The 22,726-nt window shown below is 36.3% G+C and overlaps 1 protein-coding gene across 1 annotated transcript in view; it reads left to right on the forward strand.

Annotated features, from left to right (window-relative positions):
- The window catches only part of VTN (vitronectin), a 100,170-nt gene that overhangs the window by 33,217 nt on the left and 44,227 nt on the right, over nt 1-22,726 (forward strand). Inside the window, exons 3-5 of the mRNA XM_044054393.1 lie at nt 395-637; nt 2,997-3,107; nt 12,113-12,252. Of these exons, the coding sequence (XP_043910328.1) occupies nt 395-637; nt 2,997-3,107; nt 12,113-12,252 (494 nt within the window). The remainder of the gene's footprint in view (nt 1-394; nt 638-2,996; nt 3,108-12,112; nt 12,253-22,726) is intronic.

The raw sequence follows: 22,726 nt of genomic DNA on the forward strand, positions 1-22,726 counted from the left end.
TGGATTTCCAGATCACTTCAATGAAGTACAATGGAGAATGAATACATATACAGTGCAAAAGAGTTTGTCTTTAGGGTCAATATTGCTTTTTGTTCACCTCCACCCCGGTAGATGATTGAAAGTATTAATTATACAGTTTGACTGTCTTTTGGGGAGTGAATGTTGAGGGCATACAAAGTCTATGTAATAGACTTATGAAAGGATATGAAAGGGAAATGAACATACACATCGTATACTAAAATTATGTTTCCTTTGTTGGTTCGTCAGTATTGTTTGTTGTCATGCATGCCCAGCTTGAATGCTAATGCCTAATGATATGTAATGTGTGGTATATTTAACTTAAATGATCATATAAAACATCTGTATGTATTCATTTATTTTTTATTTATTTTAGTGGGGCGCGGGGATGTGTTTAACCTACCTGAGGATGAATATGATTATCCTTTTGGCACTGAAGCAACACCTCTTGATCTCTTGACTGATTCACCCACAACTGAACTAACAAAAACGGGGGATTCAGAAGATGGCTTTGGAATACCAAAAGAACAGGATTCATATCCAACTTTTCCTAAACAGGAAGAAGATGCAATCGCAGCCAGCAATGCAGTCACAGTCAGCAAAGTTAACCAAAGTATAGGTAAGCTGCATGGAATCTTAAAAGGACAGTTGCAAAAAAAAGTCAAATACCTGGAAACATATCAAAGAATAAAGTAAGTCATTTAACAACAGTTTGTTGTAGACAGGATATGCCATACCCTCCTGTTAATATCGCTTATTTAGAACAAGTGTATTCCTTTTCAGTGATCAGGCAGTTTGTGTTGTTTTAACTATTGGTAACTGACAACTTGCAGAAGTTATCAAAAGTTTCATTTGGATACTGCACTTGTTGTACATAATACTTTACCAAAGGTTAAATCGTCTAGCATAGGAAGTTCTTATCAAGAAGCTGAGGAACTAGATTAAGATGCAGCGAGTAATGTGCACTGATAAACAGGGTCAAACTCAAATACCAGGAACTGGGGAAGAAGTGATGCACAGATTGTTTGATGCTATGTTCAGATTTTGGTTCTAGATTGCATCAGTAATATTGAAGAATCAACCTCAGCAAACTGTAATATTTCATAATGACATGATGAGGACAAAAAAATGAGAGAAAACCTATAAATACTGGACACCTGTCCCAAACCTGGGCTGTTAATGTAACCCTCAAGGATCTTCCCTGATCTATGACATATCACTTTGAGTTCAGCTTTTCTTTCTAAATGTAGTTTGTACAGCGTATTTCTATTCCAGATCAGTTCTGTAAACAGCATATCTGGGTTTAATGACCACTCAGATGAAGACTATACTTGCGTCATTTGATTAAATATACCACTCTTCTTTCTCTAGGTTATCCTTGCAAAAGGGCTCGAGTCGTCTGACTGCATCATTTTGGTGACTCATATAGTCATCAAACTAAGCAATGAGCCATTTTATTATTTAATGTTTGTTAATAGGATAACTGTGCTGGTCAAGAATGAAATTCATATCATTCCATTACGACAGGAAAATAGTTAAACAGTGTGTGTTACAATGAATAAGAGCAGTAAATACAACAAATCCAAACATAAGGGTACATCGGCATCAGGCAGCCTAATAGCAACTTAATGATACATAACAGAAAACATTTAAAAATAATACAGCTTGGTATAACATAATTAATACGGAGGATTATGAGTGGGTCTCCAGTCATAACTCAATTATGTGTCCAAAAAATGAATGCCAAAAAAATCACCTAAAGAGCAAAGCCAGAAGTGTAGCTCAGATGGACCAACAGTTTTGAAAGCTATTAGACATGCCATTCTGCCACACTGTTAACACTGTTATAGCTTTCTGACAGTGATCTGTAATGGCTGACACATGTGCTCTAGCATAAGACAGAACTTGTGCTACATGGAGCATGGTATTTGTCATCCAAAATTAGTAAAGATATAAGATTGTTATTCACCTCTCTGACATCAGAAAGGTCATGCACAGCAACTTTTGTTAAGCACTTTTAAATGCTGTTATGATCAGGTTTTACCATGCAGCATACAAAGTAGCCACTGTAGAACTGCATCTAAAGCATGTTCACAGCTTTTAAAAGCCAACATACAGTTAGATCTGACACACACACACACACACACACACACACACACACACACACAAACATAAAAAATAAAAAAATTAATTTAGCATTAAGGGTGTAACAGCTTTTAAACCTTTGTTGTTAATCAGAGGGGCACTTTGCTTCTGCTCATCAACTGTGTGTCAGCACAGTGTGTGTGACAGAAAAGGTGAAAAAACACTTCATGTTTGTAACTTTTTTCTTTGTAAGTCATAGTAAATTGGGGCAACTGAAGTTCCATGTATTAAAAAGTGTTATGATTGACTCACTGATCATAACGTTTTGTAAATATGTTCTATAAATGGACAGATCTAAATTTATGAAGGATAAGGTAAGTGGCGGATGGTGCAGAAGTGTAGTGGTTAGTACTGTCGCCTCACAGCAAGTGGTTCTCCTGTTCAATTCCCGGCTGGGGTGGCTTCTGTGTGGAGTCTGCATGTCCTCCCTGCTTTCATGTGGGTTTCCTTCCACATTCCAAAGACATGCAGTAGGTCAACTGGACACTCTAAATTAACCCTAGGTTTGAGTGTGTGCATGCGAGTGCTTGATGCATCCTCTGAGGTGGGTTGGGCCTTGGGCTAGCTACCCGACCCTGTAAAACCCATACCTGCTACGGAAACAATGATTGCTGCAGGGTGCTCGTTGCCTGATGTGCTAAATGCATGGGAGTGAATCTAGGATCCAGGAAGGTAAGTGGCAAGGACAGAATCCAACAAGAAAAAGAAAACAGAAAAGATAATGCTGATGCCTACATATTTTATCTGGAATCAAGCAGACAGCTCAGTAGGTAATACCTGGATAAGTTATAAACTTGGGTGTTTGTCATTTTTTATTTTTTTTTTTCTTATAGATACTCCAGTGATGGAAGAAGAGGTACTAGCTGACAGTGAAGAATTATGCAGTGAGAAGCCATTTGACGCATTTACTGACCAAAAGAATGGGTCCATTTATGCATTCAGAGGTAATTGCTTCAAGACTTTTTATCAGGATACACAGTCATGAAAAATAACAAAAAACAAAACAAATCCAGAATGGCAAGAAAACATATAGACATTCTCTAACCTATAGTCTTCAACCAACAAAATGTAGCTGGCAGAGAGCTAACACTTTATTTATTTATTTTACTCACTTATCCTAATGATTTTACAACACAGGTAGCAGCACAGTGAAAACATGCATTGCATTTTTTCAGGGCTAACCAAATAGCATTGGAAAACCCTGTTTCTTGCATACTAATTATAATGCTTTTCTACTTCTCAGGTGGAGGCCCGAATGAGCCGCTCCACTGAGTAAGTGTGGTCATCAGTAAATCAGAAGCTAATGTAATAGCAGCATGACCCCTGATTAACTTTAGCATTAAAAACTTTAAACTCTGTGCAATTTAAAAAGGAGATTACAAGCAGTTTTGATGACAATGAGCCTGGTAATGTTTCATAGATTAGAATGCTACATTATCTGCAACCTAAACTCACAGAAGTAGAATTATGGTGCTGTATTATACATATGTACTAGTTGTGAGACTGAATGGGTAGCAGAGCATGTAAATAAAAGAGCAGGAAAGTAAGAAATGCCTATGTAAAAAAGAAGGGCAGTAGGGTTGCTAGTGAGCTGTTCTGTAAGATGGATGGCTAAGCTTACTTACTGTTCTGCCATGGTACTGAGAATAAACATAAAAGCAGGTCATTTACAGGTCTTATTAGAGATATTTGTGTTACCTTTAATCTTAAAATGATGGTGGATTAAATCAATCCAAATTATAGAAAGACACAGCATTTAGAATTAGAGGAGATATAAGCTCATCGAATATATGTTGATCTGTGAGTTGGAAGACTTAGAATCAAGCCAGTGAAGCAGGATAGAAATAAAGATAGAAAGAAAGAAACTGGTTGCACATGATGTCATGCTGGAAAGCCTTGTTGTTTCACTCCCTTGGCAAGTAAGAAAATCAAACTTGAGATAAACGGAAGTTCAGTAACAGAGGTTAGCTGCAGAAATTGGACAAGCAAGAAAATCCTAACTGCTAAAATAACTTGAGAATATGAAGACTGGCTGTGTTAGGGAACGGAAGTGATCAGTAACTTACGTACAGCAGCTATTCTAGAAGTTTCTCGAATAAAAGGACATGTGAGACTAGAAAGCCCTCATGATCAAACCTACGTGTCCACCAGCTAGTAAAAAAAAAAAAAAAACATTTAATAATCAAACTTTTAAATTCAAAGGATAAAGAAGCAGTTTTGGAAGCAGTTTGCCTGAAATGAAGGCAGTCAAGAGTTTAGATGGTAGATGGTGTAATTAATGCAAGACTACACTAAAGAGCTTTTCAGCAAAGGAAGAAAAACCTAGCTCTGCTGAGAAAGATAAAACATTTGGGCTATTTTTTTGAATGGTGAATCTCCTTATATGTTACACTCTTAAGAAGAAGCAAAGATGGTACTAGTTAAATGATAGACTGTGCAAAAAGTTCTGGAAAGTCATGTTAAATAGAATGAATGATGTTTTTAAAACTGCTGGGGGAGTCAAGAGAGCTGTTTGTTACCAATAGACCAAGCATACAATAGGAAGAAAGAATCCACCATTAAAAATCTGATAACATGTTCCTTCACCTGGCAGTTAGCACAGAAGATTAAGGTTAGGAGTTGTTAACAAGCTGTTTCCTGTGGCCTAGGGTTTGATTCTCTCAGGTTCCATGTTCCTACTGTATGATCTTAAACAAATCATTTAATCAGGCAGTGTTTTGGAGCAAGTGGGAAATGGCCTATGCTCGTCAATGGTTTCCTGGACCGCTCGCCTAGTAACTTCTATGAACCTATGAACCTATCCATCCCAGCAAGAGAAAAAACACAGGCAAAAAAAGGAAGATGTCAGAGAAATTCAAGAAGAAAAATACATGGCACATGAATGAGGACTCACATAATCTTTAGGACAGGATCTCTTTTTGTAATCCAGTTAAATGGCAAAACAGATTCCATGCAATGCAGGACCTAGCAGAAAAAGAAGCTTCTGCAAATGCACTATGGGGGTGATATGATGGGTGGTTCTAATAGTGACAATGGAAATATCACAATGGAAGAGGTGGAAGAAACTGAACTTTGGTTACTGTGTTTGGTACTTCTATTGTGTGATTAATTTTTGTAATACAGATGGACATATTAGCATTAGGATTCATGGATTTATGCTGTAGATTTTCTTTAGTATCATTTCACTACACTAGATACACCCTGTCCAAGGCAAGTCTTCTAACAAAGGTACATAAAGAACATTTTCTACCTGTCTTCAAGCATCTCAGTGATGTCAAGTGACTGTAGCACATAATTTGTTTTATTTATGAAGTATTATGTTCATAGGTTCATAGGTTCATAGGCTGGTACTAGGCTATCGGCCCTAGGGCCTATACAAGCCTAGCCATAACAATTCCCTGGCTATTTCTTCCCACACCATTTACTTCCCTGGACCCCTGTCTAGCAGGGTGACTGACGTGATCCCCGGGATGAATTTCCTTTCTCCCATCCAATCATCAAGGTTCTTTTTGAAGAGGGCCAAAGAGGCGCTCTGCTTGACATGTATGAGCAGTCTATTCCAGAGTCTGGGGAGTCTCTAGGTCAGGAACCTATCCCTCCAGCATGTTTTGTTTATTGTGATGACAAGGTTTAGATCCCTGGAGCGTGTGGCTCTGAGGGATTGGGATTTCTTTAAGTGTAGCATGTCCAACAGCTCTGGGTTTGACATGGCCTTGTATGTTAAGCAGAGATTGCCTCGAAGTAGACGATATGCAACAGAGCATAGCTGGAGTTTTTTTAAGGCGGTCAACATAGGGCATCTGCTTTAGGCCTGTGATTCTTTTAGTGAGGTATTTCTATGGCCTTTCCAGTTGTTGCAGATGTCTTGAGAGGTACATACCAAATGGGGCATTGTATTCTATAATGGGTTTAATGAGGGATGAGTACAGTGGGACAATGACCTCCTTTTTTCTGGATGAAAAGCCCTTAGTGATGAGGTGTGCCACATAGAAGGATTTCCTGACTGTTGTGGTGATGTGGTTATTGAAGGTGAGACCACTGTCCACCTGTGTCCCTAAGTCTCTTATCACACTTTCGGTGTTTAGTGTACTGCCACCTATGTGGTAATTCACGGGTACATGTTTTTTCCCAAAGGAGATAACTATACATTTCTTGGCATTGAGCTTAAGCCTATGGCTCTGGCACCAAGCATCTGTTTCTATAAGGCTCTTTTGTAGAGTATCCACATCATTTGGGGATTCAATAATGGCTCCCAGTTTGCAGTCATCTGTGAACTTTGTTAACTAGAGTCCCTTAGTGTTGGCCTGTACTTCAGAGAAGTAGATGCCAAACAAAAGAGGTCCCAGGACTGAACCCTGAGGTACTCCACTTGTCACTTGTCTGGAGCTGGATTTGGAGTCAGCTACTTTTACAGTGTGGGTTCTCTCAGTAAGCCATGATCATCATTAACCACCTTTTTCTCAGTTTTCTATGTGGGATCAGGGTGTCATATGAATTGTCATCATCTTTCTCGATTTATTGCCACTCTTCTACCTTACCTTGCTGAAATGTCATGCCTGTCTCCTGGAGATCTTCTCGCATATAATCCATCAGTCTCTTTACTGGATGCCCATTTTTGATCTTGATGTCTTTCTGTCTCCAGCAAATTTCTTCACCACATTGCCTTCTGTTTTTCAGCACATGTGGCCCAATAGGGTTGCCAACTGTCCAGAATTCTTCCGGACTGTCCAGAATTAAGGGACACTGTCTGGAAGAATGGAAAATGCCTGTGTTGTCTGGAAAAAATGGTGCACTGTGCACATTTTCGTTTAGTTTAAAAAAATTACATTTTTTTTTTTTTAGGGGTGTTCTTCTTTAAGAACACCCTTTGCATCCGGGTGCAGATGATGAAAACAGTGTCTTTGCGACTGTTTACACCTGTCTACTCACTGTCTTCCATGCATGTGGAATTTGAATTATAAAGAAGACGGAATGTATGCTGAAAAGCCCCAGGCAAAGCACGAGTCCGGCTGGTGTTTGCTCCAAGTTTTCTCTAATCCAACACTGCGGCACATGTAAGTTCCATTTTTTTTTTGTTTTTTTTTTCCCTCAGCTCATACTGTGTTGTATTTTAATGGGCCATGGTGCTGCAGTCCTAAGAGTATGCCCTCCTATGATGCCTAGTAGTAACTATGAACCTGTTTTCAGTTTGCCATCCATTTCCTATTGCAATATTACCGGCAGCTTACCATTTTTTAACGTAACATAGGCAATCAATTCTTCAAGGGCAGCATGCATTGATTTGTAGATGAAACACTGAAATATAAAACTGTTTGCTAGCAGCAACTTTTCATTAGTTGCAGATCTGTTTAATGTGGAATTTAGATGAAGTTTTACTTCTGCACTCTGCAGAGATTGTGCATATTGACTGATACTGGTGGATTTTAATGACATAAGTATGAGTGGCCATTTATGGTTGAAATGTTCTGAATTGGACAGTTTTGTCATTATTGGTTCATGTGTTTTGTTTCAATGCTTACTGGCAAAATGTTTACAACTATAAATTTAACACAGTCTAACAAGTGGTGCTGTTACTGTCATCACATCATCACTGTCAAAAATAATAAGGCTTGTTGAGGTCAATGTGTTTGTGTGTGTGTCTAAAATCTGCAAGTTGAACGTTAGCCATATGTTTTTCATTCGCTTATCAATGAGAAATCAGAAGTGTACAGAAAAGTATCTACCATTTTTGAGAGGTAGTTGGTATATGAAAAGAGCACCTATAGCATTATTTCTGCCTGATTACTCATGAGGCTTGTTGAGCAGCAGTGTTTGTCAAAGAGCAATATGGCTATCTTATTTATGTGAAGACTTCACTGTCACATCTCATCTGATGTACCCTTTCTAAAGGGGCATGCATAGTCATCTGGGACAGTATGTATGTGGGTGTTTTGTACTCAAGTACCCTATTAGATCTCTCTGGATTTTTAGTGTGAATTGGTTTAAGGGAACTAACATATGGCCATTTTCATACAGTTAACATATCCGACATTTTAGAGGATTGTGTTGCCACAGCCTGGCAATATATGCTATTTAAGTATATCAGTAATATGCCAGTTTTGTTTCATTAGAGATTCTACATGAGCATGAGCTTACCAGTCTTAAAGTTGTGATGGCTGCTAATTCATGTCTGCTAGCTGTTATTGTGCATTAAAATTTAATACAATCAGGAAGGTGAATCAAAGAATTTTTCTTGGCTTTAAAAATATGTGCAAGGGGTCTATGATTTGAAAAAACCCAAAGGTAAACTTAATCCACCACTGGCCAGATGCATTTTCTTTGAATGTAGGTTTCAATGCTGTTTCAGTGAATGTGAGTTTTAAAGGCAAAGAAGTATTAAAGCTATGTCTGTTTATGAGAGACTGTATTGCTTGTTTAGCAAATGGCTATTAGTGTTTGTGCTGTAAAATTCGAAATAAAAGTTTTACATTAAATCCAAGTATTTGTAATCATTGTAGAAGTAAAGCCGAAAACAGTATGCACACAGAGTTTTGAACAGTATTTATGGCAACTGGGGAGAAATGGAGAGATAGCCAAGTAATGGGACACCAGAATGGCTGTGTGTGTGTGTGTGGTGGGGGTACCGCATGCATGGGGGGGGGGTACCGCATTTTGTTTTCATATACATGTCCAGAATTTTTGACATGAAAAGTTGGCAATCCTATGCCCCAACCACTGTAACTTGTTCTGTTTGATCTTCACTGCAATAGGAGCTATTTTGTCTTCTGCTCTGATGTCTTCATTTCTTAATCTGTCCCACAGTGCATTCTACCACCCACCTCAGGCACTTCATCTCCATCATCTCTAGCTTCCTCATCTGCTCTGCCTTCACTGCCCAGGCTTCTGTACCATACAGTGTTACTGGTTACACCACTGTTTTTTACACCTTATTTTTCAGCTTCTTTGCCATTTTTCTGTCACACACACTACCCCTAACACTCTATGATAATTAGTAAACAGAGTCCTACTGCCAAAAGTGAACCACACCACGCGTCTCCAATAATACAAATAGTATAAAACAAGCAAAATGAGATGCAGAAGGCTGTAAAATCCAGTATAAAAGGCCTTTGCTTAGTGCAACAACACAAGCGCTTTCACAAATATGCTTCATCAAGTGTATACAAGCACTAACAACACACCCACATTTATATCAAAAATCACATGGCAAATAGTCACATGGATAAAACATCAAACAAGTGTTTTATCCAAGTGACTATTTGCCATGTGATTTTTGATATAAAGGTGGGTGTGTTGTTAGTGCTTGTATACACCTGATGAAGCATATTTGTGAAAGCGCTTGTGTTGTTGCACTAAGTAAAGGCCTTTTATACTGGATTTTACAGCCTCCTGCATCTCATTTTGCTTGTTTTACTCTATGATAATTGTCTACAGTCCCATTGATTCTAGCTTTGACCTCCTCATTCAGACTTCCCTTTTCTCAGCCACATCCCCAAGATACATGAAGCTGTTAACATGTCCTACTATTTCCCCTTCAATTTCAATTTTCAGCTTCTTCTAATTTCTCCATTTACTGCCATGTCAGGCATCTTGTCTGTACTCAATTTTGCATTCCATTCTATTCCCCTATCATTTCCTGAAGTTATTGCTTAGAGTCTAAAAGAACAGGAAACCAGTGTGTGACCATGTAGCCAAAAACACCAAATAACACAATGAGGCTCATGCAGTAATACTTGGATGGCTTGAATAGTAGTGACAGTCTCAAACACACTTGCAGAATGTTCTTAAGTAACTAGGTCAGCTAGCAATGCTGTACCATAAACACACACACACTCACACATACACTCACAAATACAACCCCTCACATATACTTTATTGGATGCCCTGTTTTGCTCCCTAACACACCCTCTAACACTACCTAACCACTAAACTTCCCAGTGTTTACCTCTACCACAATGGATAAGCATGGCCAAAAGGCTGTGTTCATTACTGAGAATGGCCAGGAGCAGCCATTCTAATTTATGCAGATTCTCTGAATCACTCAGTTGTGTAAATGCTATGCAGGTACTTCTGATGGGAGAGCAGATGGCTAATTAGCATATGCCTCTTCCCTGGACTGCCTCATTAGCATGCAACAAGACAACAGAAACATCCAATCATGGAGTTGCACATCTTCATGAAAAAGAAGGTAAATAGTCCTATGCATTAAGACAGAAAGATAATACTTATTATTCAAAGAATCCAGTGCCCTCATTAGCCAAACATTAAAATTCTTTTGAGTCCAAATCTTCTTTCTTTCTTGAGAAGTGAAATATTATTAAAAAGGATGAATGATTATTTGAAAAGAAAGGGTAAACAAATAAAATAGTAGCTTGTTTTACCTAAAATAAGCTTTACTGTATTTAAAAGTTATATAGGTGGCATTAGTCATTGAAATGATAGTTCTCCAGTTCAATCCTCGTCTGGGGTGCCTTCTTTGCGGAGTAGCATGTCCTCTCTGTAGTCGCGTGGGTTTCCTCCGGGTGCTCCGGTTTCCTCCCACATCCCAAAGACATGCTGTAGGTGGATTGGACACTCTAAATTGGCCCTAGGTGTGAGTGTGTGCATGTGTGGTGTGCCTTATGTGGAAGGTTGGGCGCCAGGCTGGCAACTCGACACTGTAAAACTCCACTGCCAATCATGAGCGGACATGTGATCCGCTGTGGCAACCCCTAATCGGGGAAAAGATGAAAGAAGAAGAAGAAGTCACTGAAATTATAGAACCAAGTTAGACATGCATAATCAGCAAAATGTTGGTTTTGTTCCATAACAGAAGAGGGTTACTTTCACATGATTTGAGCATACTCTAGGGTAGGCATATGGTGGATTACACCAAAGGGCACTGGCACAGCAAGTTTGGAGAAAATGTATTCCTCCAATCAACAAATATGTGTTAAATATGGCGATACAGTTATGACAAAGAGAGAATAAGTGTGAAAGACAACTGACAGTAACATCAGTTGCTATGCTTCATATTATCTTTAACTGTTTGAAAACTAATCAAGAACAAGTTGAAGAAATGCATAGCAACAATCTGAGAAACATTATGAAGAGTATTTTAAAAAGTTTGCAAATAAATGTTGGGTTGGATTCATTAATGTCTACACTGTGTTCAATAAGTGTGCCACCTTCTTCCTCCTAATTTGAATTTTCTATTGATTTTCTTGCAACTTTAAATGTCAAGAGGGGTTCATAAAGATCACTACAATGTGTAGACTATGTCTCCACATAGTGTAAGCTTTCTGAGTGAATAGACAACACAAAAAATGTGGTGGGGACATTTTTGAATACAGATTGTGTACACTTAGTGCAGGCATTGATGTATCACAAGTGGATAGCAAATATAATGACAATTCTACAATCCCAGCCTCAAATAGATGTTGGATGTTAACACGTTGTGTTTTATGTATCTGATAGCAAAATATTTCATTTTTGTTAAAGAAATGGTTAGTCTCAGTTTAATTTCTCTATTTGTTTTAGGTTTCTAATATCATGATAGGAATATACCCCATTCCTATGTCAGACTGCGATTAGAGTCCATGAAATTAGTATTGATTCAGCCTTTGATGTTAGCCAAGAGTGCTCTTCTTAGAACCCGCAAAATGCCCAGAATTTTCTCTTGCTGCAATTCATACAGGGTTACATGTATTAGTGGCATATTTACGTGCAATTGTAAATTCTGATGTGAAAGTAATGTCATGTAGTGTAAAAACTGGCATTTGTCATGCATGTTATTATTCTACTAAATGTGGAATTTTACCTTTTTTAAACCTTTAGTACTATACTTTTACCATGGTTTATATTGTTTTATTTGTTTAATAAAAATGTTTTTTTTTTTTACTAAAAAAAAAAAAAAAGAAAAAAAAAATCTTGTAATTCTCTTTTTCCTTTCTGGCCTATATTCCTATTCCAGGAAAATATTTCTATGAGCTGAACAAGACAAGTGTGTTGCCTGGTTACCCAAAACAGATACTGGATGTCTGGGGCATCGAAGGCCCCATTGATGCAGCTTTCACTCGGATCAACTGTCAGGGAAAAACCTATATCTTTAAGGTATCATAACAGTTACAGTGAAAACTGGTTATGACATGTTCACGTAAATAGGTGGTTTTGATTTTTTTTCAAACTGTGTCAAACACTCTGAACTATACCAGTCTCTAAGAAAATGTTTAACATTAACATTTTAGTTCCTAGAAAATTATTCTTACATTTTTTTAGAATTTTCTTAATTAAACTGATCTTAAAACAAAAGATTTAGAAATAATGGTATTCATTGCTAAGAATGTGTATTTAAATAGCTATAGGCCCAACTTCCAAAGCATAGTTTCCCAAGTATAGATTAATAGATAGATGTGTGTGTGTGTGTGTGTGTGTGTGTGTGTGTGTGTGTGTGTGTGTGTGTGTGTGTGTGTGTGAATGTGTGTATACCTTATGGGATGACTATTGTTTGCCATTATTGCTTTAATTTCAAGACCTGATGCATCCTTCAAATTTTTGCTAATTTCCCAAGTCATATTTTCTTATGATGTTACAAATTACACAACATTGTTAAATACCATTAAAACATCACTGACCTCTCATTACTATCATGTATCTAAGAATTCCAAAGACTTTTACTGTTAAAAGGGACTTTATTAAAATTCAGGGTCTTCGTCTAATGCATCTGAGTGAGAATCTGTTATCAAGTGTTGTTTTAGTAATTAAATGTCACAATCACTGTCATCTTATTTTTCTTAAATGTTGCTGTAGAAATCGCAGTGAGCATCAATGCCTTTCACTATGTGAATGTGCTATCATCTGAAGATGTTATGAGAAATGAATGCTTTTAAATGCAGCCTGTCTAAATTTCAGATTATATGTCTTACTAACATTATATTTCAAAGCAATCAACCTTCACTGCTCTGAATGATACTATCTGCTTGTCTCAAGTATGTCATAAGCCCAGTACTATACTTTTTAAAGGCTATTCATTTCAAGGATGTTTTGGGGACACAAGTGAAGTTCATCTTGGCTAGCAGGTGATCTTCACATGGCCAAAATACTGCATCCTTCAGCAAGCATTTTACTTCTATGTAGCATTAGTCTATAAAATATAAGGGCTATTTCCATATGTCTGCATTGCCAATACTTGAATCCTCACAGATACTTTTTCATCAGTCTCAGATAAGAAGTTGTTTCAGAGGTATGTGAAGGCAGTAACAAAGCTTAGTGATGAGTTTTTCCTGCCACATCATCTAAGATGTATACATTCCCAGGTTTTGCAGGTCAACCCCTATTCAGTTCCAGTAGGACAATGCATGTCAATGACACTAACAGCCACCACAAGTGGAGAGACACCGGACATTGTTAATAAAAGTGTTTCCCTTTAACGTACTATTTTTCTTACTAATAAAAGCAAAACACCTGCCCCTGCTTTGACTTAAATTTTAATAGTACTTATGGAATCTCGTGGAAGACATCTCACATCCAGTCAGAATTAGAGGACAAGTACCTCTGCCCTCTATTCATATACCAAACCCTACTCACACAATTTTTTTTGTGCAGAGTCTGCATGTCCTCCCCATGGTCAAGTGAACTTTAAAAGACATGCAGGTAGGTGTGTGTGTGTGAGTGGGTGTGCTGTTTTCGAAGGCTGGTTGTTAGGCTGGCAACTCGACACTGTAAAAATCCACTGCCAAACATAAGTAGACCGGTGATCCGCTGTGGCAACCCCTAACCAGGAAAAGCCAAAAGACATTACTTTTACTCACAGAATTTTTTTCTATTTATTAGCCCCATGTCACAGCGGCAAGACCTGAAACAGCAGCTCCTGATTGTACAAAAATGAAAAGTGTGAGTCAGACAAACCAAAAAAAAAAAAGTCCCACTATGACTGGACAAAACTGAATGCACCAAGAATCGTAATCCCCAAACTGCATTCACTGAAAAAAAATTGTGAAAAAACACTTTGGGGGCAAGCGTCCTTGCACCCCCTGATGTGGGAGGCAAGCCCATCATGTCCCTAGACTTATATGTACCAACTTCATGGTCACACCAACTCGAAGAGGGGGCTAATTTCCCCAAAAAGTGTATCACTTCTAGCAGAAGTCACTGATAGTGATTTCCTGTGGAGGAACTTTGATCGTCAGTTGGCTGAACCTTGAGCAACTAAAGCTCAAGAGTTTAATCTTCGTCTATCCATAGGTTACCCTATTAAAGCACCCTCAGTGGTGGGGGGCAGCACACCCACACAGCCTTGCTGCTTACATAAATATTAACTGTGAGATTACTGTATCTCAGACTAGGGAAAGCACTGACAAACTACAACATTGTACTTAGCATATGTTACTCCAAAGTCACAATTGTAGCTCCATTCTTCTAAGGATCGCAGTTACTGTCCTCAGAATTTCAACATGCTGTTACTGAATTCACAGTGCAAATATTACTTTAAATTCAGGAACAACAACATATTACAACCCAAAAATGTATACACACATCATGTGCATTCAGCTCACAAATCTGCATTTAAAAATCAATGCTAGTGTCATGTTCCGTATATTATTTTGGTTTGAGATAAATTAATGAAAGTTATCTGGTTAATCAAATCCATCTGTGCAAATGTATGTGAAACTAATAATACTCAGAATCTACAACCATCACTAGATCTACTTCCTCAGTAGGAACCTGGTAAAAATAAAAAAAACAAACAAAAAAACAACTGTATAACTGATGTAGGAAACTCAAGTCACAGACAAAACAGCATGAACAATGCTGATTCCCTACCAAAGCAACTGCTCTAGTACTCCTTACAAACAGCATAATATTACATGCCCAGTAAGTGTTACTCTGTATACAGGGATACATTGGGCATTAAAATTCAGTCAGTAGTAGTAGTTCACATGTATCATATTGTCTTAATTTGATAGCATAATGATGTGTAACAGTGCATATGTATATACTAAGAACAATTATATAATGCATTTATATTTGAGACGCTTAATCATAAATGTTTTATAAAAGCATTATAAGTAACACTGATTCCTTGTGGCATAGATATGATCCCAGTGTCACATTTCACACATGCTTTCATATTCATGACCTGAAGATTATAATACCATAATTTATAGTGTTTATTGTTTTGTGAATTATGGGTGGTCATGGTGGTGCAGTGGTTAGCATTGCTGCCTCACAGCAAGAGGTTCTCCAGTTCAATCCTCGGCTGGGGTGCCTTCTGTGCAGAGGCGTGGGTTTCCTCCAGGTGCTCCGGTTTCCTCCCACATCCCAAAGACATGCTGTAGGTGAATTGGACACTCTAAATTGGCCCTAGGTGTGAGTGTGTCAGTGCATGTGTGTGCCTTCTGTGGAAGGTTGGGCGCCGGGCTGGCAACTCGACACTGTAAAACTCCACTGCCAACCATGAGCGGACAGGTGATCTGCTGTGGCGACCCCTAACCGGGAAAAGCCGAAAGAAGAAGAATTGTTTTGTGAATTACAAACATATTCATTGATAGAAAATGCTGTGTGTGGATAGGAAGTGGAGCACAGAGACAAATTAGGAATAAAAGTCTAACTGTATTAGAAATTATGTTCCTTTGGCAATTTGCATACACACAAACACATATATGCATGTGACATTGGATACAGTGCAGTGTCACCAGTACTGAGAACTCATAACAAAGAACTAGGTATATGATGACACTCTAATAATGTTGTGCAATAAAATAAAGATGGGAGTATATATGCATACATTCTCTAATATAGTACTAAATGCAATGCATATGTCCACAGCTATGGTCATATATAGAATTTAAGAACCATTCCAAGTAGCTAAAGCAAGAAAAAGTGGAAACCCTGAAGTTGATAAAAGCAGTTTATTACAGTCCATCTTCATATTGAGACATTCAAAGTACAATATAGTTCCTTTATATAATTCCATTATTATCTATGGGTCATATCGCCCTTAGGGTTTACACAGTTCTCATGCTAGCAGAAATGCTTCTAAAGAGAAAGCATTATTAAATGAAATTCTACTAGACACCTCCAACCTTATTTGCCAACTTGTATCTAACATTAATAAATCATACATGTATGAATTTCCCCAAGGGCCTTTTTTCTAGGACATTTACGATTCAGAATGGTCTGTAATCTGCTCCACAAACATGGTTGCCAAGAGCACTTCTCTTTTTCACTAATGCTGCTTCTAGTATACAAAGATCATTTTGTCTCGTTTACACAATATTAATTAGAATTGCATAAAACACTCTGTATGTCTGACAGTTTCCATACTGATAGTTCATGAACACCCTTATCCATATCTAGGTGTATGACTCTGTCTGTATTAATGGTATAAAAATAAGTACTGCAGTGAAAATAGGAAAAAGTGCCCTTTTTATTCATATTAATATTCCTCTTCATGACCACAGAATTCTCAATGAATTCTTTTCAATTACATTCTGTCATCTCAAAAATGTAAGTTTAATACTAGTGTAATTGCTATCGAATTCAGTTGCAGTGCTTCTCAGTTATTTATTATATGTCTTGCCTCTTTACTGACAGTAATAAAGAAAAATGATTCCCTACTCCACCATTTTGAATGTGAATTGTATGTATTACATTAGATGTTCCTATAACACAAGGAAGTGTAATGTCTGATTAGAGTCATTAGATACTGTTTCCAAACACAACCCTAGCATATTGTGAGGAAATTCATGTTTGAAAAAATAATCTTTACTATTTCGTTACTTTTCTAATACAGTTTTTCTTCAGATGTCTTTCTCACAACTCTTTTGAATTGTCCAAGTGGAATGTCATTAACAACATGTTGGGATGGCAACAATTATACTTCCGAATATTATTAGTGGCAGTTTCTGTATGGTATAATTTAATTAGTAATCCATTACTTATAATTTACAACATTTAAGAATGGTAGTGAATGCAAGTATCTTAAATGATCTACTTTTAAAGCTGCTAAGCCATTCTCATAAATATTACATTCTACCAACATTTCTCTGTTGCTCTTAATAATAAAAAAATAATAAAGCAAAATTAATAAGGTCAGTAGACTTATCAATTAAAAAACATGATTCAGCAATGCTTGATGTTTCTTATATATCAAATATGCATAACCATACATCTGGATCCATAGGTGTTCCCGTGGTTGTATCTAATTCTTGTTAAAAGTATTCATCAGAAAAATAAAACGTGAAAGTCAGTGAGTTATGTAAACTATGAGAATAAGGGAACAACTCATATAAAACCAGACTTAAATCTTCCAGATCATAATCATGATTAATACATGAATAAAACAATTAATATAAACTGTTTCATCTATACACGCTATCAATGGCTGTTAAAATCTTTGATGTCTTTTAATTACTATTGTGTTTCCTTTATCATAGTTTTTAAAACATAATATAATGTTTTACATAGGTTCTAAAACATGACCTTTGCCTAATACTGTTAGATTTAGTTCTCAAATATTCCAGTACTTACATTGTGCATCTGTGAAAATCTCTACCTCACAAATATCATCTATTAGGGCCTTCTGTGTATCTTAAAATTAAAATACATGAAGATAAGATAATTTCTGCAATAAGAATTATTGTTAGCTAAAAATGAATACACTGCCTCCTTATAATAAACAATATCTTAATACAACAATGGCAGAGCCATTGTCTACCTGACAGATAATAATGTCAGGTATTTCTCAGTTTCATTTTTAAGACACCTTTATTGAACTATCACTTGTGATGTAGGCAAACTTACATTTATAGAAAAGTCATCAATCCATATTAACAAGTTTATATTTATAAACATTCTACATCACATATATTGTTATATATCAAAAAATCTAAGCAATATTACATAAATTATTCAATTCTTGCCTTCTCTTAAATCTCATTCCTCCTCTATAACAGTTTTTCTGCATGCATTGTTCCTACATTTTCCATTTTTTCTATGCAATTTACTACTACCCTTTTCTAAACAACTCACTTCTGTTCTTTTATCTCTATTACAATATTCACTACTTGTATAGTTGGTTTAGATTTTGATTTCCATTTTCTAATAATTGCATTTTTGGCAGACACCAGAATTAAACTTATCAAGGCCTTTCTATATCTAGGCAACTTAGCTCCTGTATCCCAGGTCAAAAAATCATTTCGTTTGTTACATTCATTTGCTTGCCCAGTCTTTCTGACAGAGTACTCTGTAGGGAATCTTTAAAGTCTGCCGACTCATTACACTCTCAAAACACATGTTCCCAGTTACCTTTTCTTCCCTATCACACCTTTAGCATTCCATCTGAGGAAAACTTGTTTGGAATCTGTTTGGGGTATAAAAGTATCTATGCAAACACTTCTGGTCAAAAATCCTAAATTTTCTAGATTTGGTTGGATATTTGGGAGTTATATATTTGCCCCCCATTGTTTATTTATGAATTGCATAACTAATCTCTCTTCCCAATCTTTTCAGACCTCCTCCGATTGATTCCTATAGTTATTGTGCAATATTTTATGTCCTACTTATAATCCCTTTTTTAAAAGAGGCCTCTGTTCTAGATTCAGTTAAAAACTCAACTAGTGCAGGTCTTTCATTTAGGATTCCCCTATTCATTTCTCTTTGTCTGTGCTCTGATATCAATCCCTAACAGGAAAGTTAATATCTTGCCTAAAATACAAATGTCGTCCTGGCTCTTCCTATTCTATTACCTTTCTTTCTCTAATTATTTGTTCCCACTAAGTTGGTTCCTTTGCCAGCGTCCTCCAGTAAATTTCAGTCCCTGTTTTCTGTTCTCTGTACATCTAATTACAGTCATCCTTATCAGCAAAATCTCCTTTCTCCATTCTTGTGTTGGCTTAGTTCTTAGTATATTTTCTGCTACTTAATGAATATAATATTCTATATGACTATTGTTATTCTCCTTAAGGATCTGCATTCAAAATCCAATTATTTCATTATTTCTTGAATTATCTCCCTGCTTTAACATCATCTCTTTCTACTCTGAACTGAAGCTTTCTAATTCTGTTATATATGAGAGCCTTAACTGTGTAGCTGTAAAATATTCCTTCAAATCGGGCAATCCTAAACCTCCTTGTTCTGTTAGAGGAGCAGTTTATCCCACTTGACTCTTGCCTTCTTGTCCTCCTAAATAAAACCTGTCAACACTTTATTAATTACTATCCACAACTTCTCCTTTGGTTGATAAAAATATGCCTGACCTGTATATAAGACTAAAAGACTAAAAACATTTTTACAGCTTGTATCTTGCTATCCATATCGATAGGCAACAGTTTCCAGTTTATCAGTTTTTGTATTACGTTTTGTTTAGTCTCTTCACACATATCCTTAGCTGCCATAACCAAATCCTTTTTAATACATATTTCTATTTCTAAACACTTTATTTTGTCATGTCCCCATGGATATTGGTATTGCTGGACCAATTCATGTGTGAGTGCATAGTTTACCTTCATTAATGTTATGTCTCAAAAAACCTGGAACTACATCAGAATATTCTACAACACTGAGATGTCCTATTTTGGTTAATTTGGGTACAAAATAATATAATCTGAAAATAAAGCCAACTTTTATGAATACCATATCAATTATATCCTTGAATTTCTGAGTCACTTATTTTCTTTGCCAGTGATCATACCTCTCAACTGTACAGATTTTTGCCTAATATCTTTGTTCTGTTTTTCATAAAATTGTGTTTTTCTGGCTAATTAGTGGCAAATCATTAAAGAATGAAGTTAGAAAATAATGACAAACGTTTCAGTTTCAGACTTAATACCCTTCAAAAAATTAATGCTAACGCAAAACCTGTTATTCTATCAACTTTCTAAGTTTGTAGGAACAATATTTAAAAATTGTAACTATTTTTGGGCATTTGTCTCACTTTTATTTATGGCTTTGTACAGATTTCTTGCTCTAAGAGGCTGAGAGGTATGCCAGTGGTTCTAAATATAACACAAATAAAGGGGATCAGACACAACTTATTAGAGAGGAACCTTCACACTTTGATTTTTGACTCTGACCCCTCATATTCCTTTCTAATTAGCCATATGATTGTATCAGGAAATACAAATGCTTCTATTGCCCTACTCATATTATCCCAGCTTACTCTGTTAAATGCTTTCTCTATATCAAGACCCACCAATGACAGCAGCATTTTTGTACATTCTACTTCTCTCTGGATCATCATTGTTCTATTAATGTTGACAAATGTTTGCCTCTCCTCCATAAAACCACATTAGTCCATATCTATCAATGTTGGCATCACCTTTGTAATTATTTTAGCCTTTATGAACATAAATATGGTTTAAAATTGAAATGAGCCTATATAAAACTGGATCAGGTTGTTTTCTGCCATCTTTAATATTACAGCCTCCCCTCCTCTTAAAATACTATTAAACAAAATGTTCAGTGCTTTATCACTTTCTTCCCTCAAAACTTTCAAACTTCAAATAGAAAACCATCTATTCCTGGAGAATTTCCTGCAGAGTGATTATATATCACCCTTTCCTTTATCCCATCTCCTCCTATCTTAACAGTTGTTGAACCTCATCAGCCTCTAACCTTGGCATATTTAAGTCTTCCATAATATTTCCTCACTTCCTCATCTTTCTGGATTTCCTCACTTCTCTGTTTTATATAAATTTTCATAAAATTTCCAAAATATCTGTAATACCTTTATAGAATCTCGGTTATTTTTCTTGTTATAGGCTCCCTAAGTTTGGCAACAACCCTTTCTACTTTCTGTTACCTAAGTCATTGTGCCAAACATTTTTGTGCTCTGGAATTATTATCAAAACAGGTGCTTATATTATCCAGGCATTCCTTTATTTTATCTATAGCACTCTGCATTTTTTTTCTGTTCTTGTTATGTGAGATTCCCCTTATTTTATAATACCTAAAAACCTAATCAGCATTTGTCACCCCCTCCAAATAATTCTCATTACTTCCTAACCAGATCTATCTTTTTTTTTATGTCTACCCTATTTTTAAACTCCACTTTCATTTTATCCCCACTCACTAGCTATAACTTCTGGATTATTTTCTATCTTTCCTAATAACTGTCACATGATTTTTTTCTACCCATTCCTTAAATTCCTCTCTTTATAACAGGTAGATGGGGAAGTACCAGTGTTTCATCTTTAGTTCATTACCCTGCATTTATATCTTAGTAATTATTGGCACCTGATCTGAAATAGTTATTGGACGTGTGTCAAAGTTCTCAACTAAAAGGTCATGTTCCTGTGAAATATAATTTCTGTCAAGTTCAGCCCAGTTATTGTACCTTGGGGAATAACATGTAAATTCCCTCCAAGTTTTTACTATTGAATTCATGTCTTTCATACCAAATATTTTCATAAATTTCTTCAGAAAATTACACTCTTTTATCATATTTTCCCTTCTAGCCCCCCAGATGCATCTTCATTGTTGCAAATCAAATTTTATTATCCCTTGCCAGTAGCCTCTTACTACTTCAAACCTGCCATTATTTTCTTTTTCTGCTTTCTATGATTACTGGAGCTCCTCTAGCAATTAATATAAGTACTCCTCTTTTTATTTGTCCCTGATATTCTGCAGAACTATCAATCCTGAAATCCTTTCTTTATCAAATTCAGATGCTCACTTCTTTCCAAACCTGTGTCTTTTAGCACTGCTATTTGCACTCTGCATTTTTTAATATAATTAAGTATTCTTTCCATTTTGTCCATACCTGTGAGACCATTCACATTCTAAGATAATATGAAAAGTTGCACCATTATGGTAATGTCATTATTCCCACCTATTATATATGGCAGCTTTTTAAAATGTATATTCCAGCTTTTGTGATACATGCACCCATTAATGTTTGGCAAGATAATCCTTTATACAGTTTTTTTCTTATCTTCAACATTGGAACTTGTGCCACATTTTACAAGATTTTTTGTTTTAATAACGCACCTCCAGAAAAAAATACACCCCCAGAATCTGTTAACTTAATAGAAAAATACACATAGCTATGTACATCTTCAAATAATGACGTTTAACCCACCTAATAAGAACATTTGTGCCAAATAGATGCTAACACAGGAACTAATTAACCTGAAATTGAGGTTATCCTTGCTAACCTGAATTTGAGGTTATCCATGCTAAGATTCATAGTATTGCCTGTGTTTCTACTTACACTAATTGGTGTCTATTCTATTTTTTATCTTTATTTCTCCTCCAAGAGGCGAAAAATAATTTCATAATTTCAGAAATCATTAACTTTTAGCCTTGAAAAAACCAGTGTTACATCTTTTATTGCCTTATTATCAGCTTGTCTCCATGGAAAAGTAAGAGAAAAAAATAAAAATGTAGTCCTCTGTTGTAGCCTAAAAGGCAAGCTGAAACATTTATTGTTAAAAGAAATCTTTTCTTTATATTTAGTGTCCTCATATTTATTCGCTTCCACTTAAAATGTGTTGTTAGATTAAGATATGGGTCTTAATCCAGACATTCACCTGTGATAAAGTAAGAGAAAAGATATAATTTCTACATATATTATTATCTGTGTACT

Source organism: Protopterus annectens, chromosome 13.part0 (genome assembly GCF_019279795.1).
Source record: "Protopterus annectens isolate FY-2018-M chromosome 13.part0, PAN1.0, whole genome shotgun sequence".
NCBI classification, from domain to species: domain Eukaryota; kingdom Metazoa; phylum Chordata; order Ceratodontiformes; family Protopteridae; genus Protopterus; species Protopterus annectens.